The 5743-nt window shown below is 36.8% G+C and overlaps 1 protein-coding gene across 1 annotated transcript; it reads left to right on the top strand.

Moving 5' to 3' along the window:
* The first annotated feature begins 1630 nt into the window (after positions 1-1630).
* On the top strand, positions 1631-5391 carry LOC149484175 (uncharacterized). The gene is made up of 2 exons (XM_089701708.1): positions 1631-3503; positions 5161-5391. The coding sequence occupies exons 1-2, from the start codon at positions 1896-1898 to the stop codon at positions 5173-5175; spliced, it is 1623 nt and encodes a 540-aa protein (XP_089557834.1). The 5' UTR covers positions 1631-1895; the 3' UTR covers positions 5176-5391.
* The last annotated feature ends 352 nt before the right edge of the window (positions 5392-5743 follow it).

The following is a 5743-nucleotide window of genomic DNA, read 5'->3' as shown; positions in this document are numbered from 1 at the left end:
ATTCAGGAAAACATTTACAATTCTTAAATACTAGACAGTTAAAAAGAAGAAAAAAAACAAAATACACTTAAAATCTAAAGTTAAATTAAACAAAAATGAATACAAGAAATGTTCCCTGAAAAGGTCTTGGCTCAGCACATTGTCATAGTTCTAAGAACCATAACGCTGATATTCTGCCAATTTCAAGCATAATAAGTCACATGATTTCTATAAAACCAAAACTGGCAATAATATAAGTCGTGTTGTGCGAATATGAACATAGTGCATAAGGGCATAAGTCGTTATATTGCAAAGAGTAAAAAAAAAATTATCTGAATACATTGAGTTATTCCATGAAGTACTCGTTCATAAGGCAACAACTACAAAAAAACACGAAAAAAGTATATTTATGGGGTTGTTACAATATGTGTTCATATGTAAAACTATAGTCTAACATCATATCTTACCCATACAAGCTTAAAATTTTGAATTAATAAAGATTTAGTATTGATATATAGTTTTTTGTCTCTCCTGAAAAGTGCTGTTTTTGAGTTATTCCCTTATTCACTGGAGGCACAGATTTGTACTTTTATATATTTTAAGATCCGTTTATCTTAATAACTTTGAGGCGTCGAATTTCATTAGACAGGGTTAAAGTTTTTAAAACAATTGAAGCCGGGTTTATTGGTTTTATCCTTGTTTGGGAAATATCTTTTTTGGGGCTTCCTATTTATAATAATTATTATATATATTCCTATTTCCTATTTATAATAATAATAGACAGAAAATAGTTCAAGGATTATATTATTTTTAATGTTGACCGCAACTAAATGGAACTTAATCATGTTTGTAATGCAATTTTTATTGTTTGGAAATAGAATAGGTTAACAAGGAAATAACAAAATACTTCTTCAATTAATACTGTAGTAAGATATTTCACTAATGAATACACAACAATTAAAATCAACTGAAAGCTGTAACGTATGTACATACAATATAATAGGTAGAACCTATTGTACTGCGATACAACAATGCCTTAACAATACGGACTACAATAATTAAGCGTACGTTGTAAATAAGCTATATAATGTTCTATTTAAAATCGGTATTTCGCATAAATTCTCACAGAACACGTCCGAATACCAGCGCAAAATACTTTCTAACGTCTAGAAATCCTTTCGCGTTAAAATCTCGAAGCGAATCTCCTTTCTACTTCTGTTGACATGCATTCACTTCCTCGTAATCGTCTCAGGGTCCTATTCTCAACTTCTAAAGGAAATTGACCTCCGTCCCGCTACGTGTCGAACCTACTAATGCTTCAAGAATAGACACCCGGGTTATGGTAGCGAACTAATTTCAGATGTGACTCGCAATACTTGGAACTGGAGTTTGGAATCCACAATTAGAATTAAATCTGAAATGTAATTAATTTTATCGCACAATGCATATTTTACGAACGTTGTATGTTTATTAAAGCGTGTATTTTACTATATTAAATGGTAGTTTAGCTATTATAAAGATCGCTCGATTTAACATTACTAGCTTAAATAAGTAATTACATATATTATTAACTATTAAATAAGTAATTAATTATATTAATAATTAATTACTTATTTAATAGTAATATAAAATAAGTAATTAATTATATTATGTAACGGACAGTAATATGTGTTCTGTGGTAACGGACGTGACGTCGCCTGTCACCTCCGTCAAGCCAAGCCGCCATGTTGACATCCCCTCCTGCCAGCCGCCATGCCACCGCCATGCCTACCAGCCAGCCACGCGGAGGGGATAAGCCTATATATTAGCTTGCCATTGCTAAACGTGGATTATTCTTGTTAAAACTTTCAAAATAAATAAGTGTGTCGTTACGCTGCAATTTTATTTTCTCCATTGCTTCACAAATCAGAAGCGGGATGAAACGACGTCGACCACAAGTTTGTCGACCTCCTGACGAATCAATGTCGGAGGAAGATGAGGGTACTTCTTCACCGCCTGCACGGAAGCTGCTCAAGAATCTGCTGAAAAAAGAAGTAGTAAAGGCTTTAAGCAACCTGGAAGATGACCCCCAAGCTCCAAATAAGTCAAAAGTCCATCGTGCTGCATCTTTAATCCCAGAATTTGACCCTGATAGTGAGGAATGCACGGTACAAGCATGGATTCGTAAAATTGACCAAATTGGGGAAATAAATGGATGGGACGATACAACTAAATCATTTTACCTACAAGATAAGCTGCGAGGTCAAGCAAAGAAGTGGTATAATCGTCTAGAGAACTACGATTACACGTGGGAACAATGGAAGGATATGCTATTGCGAGCATTTCCTCGATATCGCGATTATGGAAATATGCTTGAAGAATTACTACAAAGGAAGAAGCAACCTACAGAGACGATGACAAAATACTATCAAGATAAAATCGCCATGTGCTTCCGATGCAAGTTATCCGATAGCGCCAGCGTTTCCTGTATCATTCGTGGTCTGCCACTATCGCTACAACCTAACGCTCGAGCCTTCCAATGCCACACGCCAGGAGAGCTTTACGAAGGATTTTTATGTGCACTTGACGACTACCGTACTTTACCTATCGACACAAGGTTTCATAAAAATTTGGTGAGTAGGCCATCTCACCTGGATAAAAAGTCAATGCCACCCAATGTCGAAACAGACCCGTGTCCGAGATGCAATAAAACTGGTCATTTACTGCGTGATTGCTGCCTACCTGACACACGTACATGTTATAAATGTGGAAATAAGGGACACATTGCTTCACGTTGTTCTACAATTGCCACGGAAAATAGAAGATCTATCTCAACCGACAACATAAAAGAAGTAAATGTACTACGCCCTTATAATGAAATATACAAAAAGGTCGTTAAAGTCAATGGCATCCACGTGAAAGCATACATTGATACCGGCAGTCAAGTTAACGTTTTAAACGAACAAGTATCGAACGCATTGTCATTGGATGTCAAACCGACGAGTGTCATTTTAAAAGGATTCTCCGGTGGACTCTCAACGAGTCGTGGAGAAGTCGAATTTCAATTAGAAATTGACGGTATAACCATGAAATGCCACGCCTACTTGTCTAGCATCAAAATGGCCGATGTTAATCTTTTAATCGGTCAGCCTGTCATCAACAGCGAAGGTATGACATTGACAGTTAGCAAAGGCATAATCAAATTTAATCGTACTCAAGATCCCAATCCCATTTGCGATATTGAGGCTATCGAAGACCATGATCGCTTTAAAGTCGTCACAGTCAACGAAGAGAGACTTCCACCTGGCTCTTCCATCATTCAAGTGCGGGTTCTCGGAAATAAGGTCGGCAACGATGCGGTTACACCGCCTCGGCATCATGAGCTGCAGGGAGTGGCCTACTCTCTTCCATCCACCCTGCTCACTGGTGAAGACGGGTACATCAAAGTCATCAACATGGGCTGCGAGGTTATCGTGTGGCCGCCGGGAGAGGTCCTAACCAGGGCTGAAAGCTGCCAGGAGTCTCCACTACAGCCAAATAGCCAGGTACTTACCCTTGCTTGCCATAGATTTGCCAATTATAATGCTAATAGTAAAGCTTACTAGTGATCAGCCTATTTACCGCCAGCCTTATCGATTATCGCATAGCGAACTAGCAGTAGTTCAGTCTAAAGTGATTTATTAGATGCCGAGATTATCAAAGAGTCTGAATCTAGTTATGCATCTCCGGTCATTTTAGTCAAAAAGAAAAACGGGGACAGTAGGATGTGTGTTGATAACCGTGCCTTAAATGCTATTACCGTAAAAGATAGATTTCCATTGCCAAACATAGACGATCAGGTTTCGAAATTAGCGGGCCACAAATATTTTACGAGTTTAGATATGGTTCAAGGCCATCATCAATAATTACGTGTTAGTAATGAAGATACACACAACTGCATTCATAACACCTCAGGCCAGGGTCATTTCGAGTACACTCGTATTCCATTCGGTTTAGCGAAACGCGCCATCCGTTTTTATGCGGTTGATAAATAAAATAGTTGAATCTGTAGGTAGAACTGAAAATAATAATGTTATAGTCGAGCCAATTTAATAGGCAACATTTGACGTCTATCAATTTTATCTTCAAAGAGAGGTAACCTGCTTTAAAACATCGATTAAAGTGAATTAATCGATACGGATTTGAAACATTTGTCAATCGAATTTATTAATTTATGATGATTTTTATTCACAAGTAATCAATGCATTCGATTCTAGATGTCAGATTTCGATTTTTAGAGTAACGTCTCTGGTATTTAAAAAGAAAGAAGGTTTATTGACACAAAATTATAGCGACGTCAGTTCTTCAATTCAGAAATTGTTTATTATGTTTAGAATGGTTTATCAGTAAAATGGCTCTACTATAAAAACAAACATGGTAAACGTGAAATTTTGGCATTTCTGGACGATTTACTCTTACCCTCGAATGACGTTATGTCAGGCTTAGACATTTTGCAAGCGGTACTTGTCAAACTTGTAGTAGAAAATTTAAAATTAAACATGAGTAAGTTTTCGTTCTTGCAAAATGAAATAACGTATTTAGGTCATAAAATATCGGCTAAGGGTATTCAACCGGGCGATTCAAAGTTATTAGCGGTGTCTCGTTTTCCAACACCGACCAATGTTCATAGTGTGCGTCAATTTATCGAGTTGTGTAGTTATTTTCGTAAGTTTATTTACAATTTTGCTATCATTGCCCGCCCTTTAACCGATTTAACTAAAAAGAAAGCTTCGTGGATATGGAGTAGTGATCAAAACAATAGTTTCGAACAATTAAAAAAGTGTTTGTGTTCCGAGCCTGTGTTAGCTTTGTACGATCCTGTGCTTTGTGTGTAAATTAGGAATAGCAAATTGATGGTACGTTGCGACCCGTTTTATATTTTAGTAGGGTGACAAGTAAAGAGGAAAGCATGTATCATAGTTATGAACTTGACGACTTGCATTATTGGGCAATGATAGGTACCAAATTAGAAGTATATAGGGTTTACGTGGGTATAAGAGTTTTAGTAGGTTGGTAGCTGCAGATTCGTTGAGGCCCTATAAAAGTATTGTTACAGTTTCTGATAGTGCTAGCAGTTCGGATGAGCAAATGGAAACCGAAGATCTTATTGATTTATTAGAGAGCTAATTATTTTTGTTGTTCCTGTGGGAACAACTGTTTCAGGATGGCCGAGTGTAACGGACAGTAATATGTGTTCTGTGGTAACGGACGTGACGTCGCCTGTCACCTCCGTCAAGCCAAGCCGCCATGTTGACATCCCCTCCTGCCAGCCGCCATGCCACCGCCATGCCTACCAGCCAGCCACGCGGAGGGGATAAGCCTATATATTAGCTTGCCATTGCTAAACGTGGATTATTCTTGTTAAAACTTTCAAAATAAATAAGTGTGTCGTTACGCTGCAATTTTATTTTCTCCATTGCTTCACAATTAATAATTAATTACTTATTTAATAGTAATGGTATAAAGTGACCATATTACATTACCTAGATTTTAAATAGCGTTTAGCAATAATAGAGCGATATCGAAGTAAAAATTAATTATTTGTGATTGGTAAATTTATTTTATGGTTTTATTGAGGTGGTCTATTATCTAACTAATTTCTATTGATATAAATTCAGCATTCTTGATAAAGAACTGCTATAAAGAATGTAAACGTAAAACAAAAAAAAAATTGTATAGCTACGATATGACAATAATATCATTACGGATTAACCCTACAGCAGTTGCGTGGTCTACACGTGTAGTC

The sequence above is a fragment of the Colias philodice genome, chromosome 12, assembly GCF_061535455.1.
Source record: "Colias philodice isolate Cphi_HAF_F1 chromosome 12, ilColPhil1 Martin Lab GWU primary, whole genome shotgun sequence".
NCBI classification, from domain to species: domain Eukaryota; kingdom Metazoa; phylum Arthropoda; class Insecta; order Lepidoptera; family Pieridae; genus Colias; species Colias philodice.
The sequence above is the reverse complement of the archived record's forward strand: the minus strand, read 5'-3'. Positions and strand labels throughout refer to the sequence as shown.

Bases quoted from the DNA above. Each gene is read 5' to 3' on its own strand.
- LOC149484175 (XM_089701708.1), top strand. From the start codon at position 1,896: ATGAAACGACGTCGACCACAAGTTTGTCGACCTCCTGACGAATCAATG.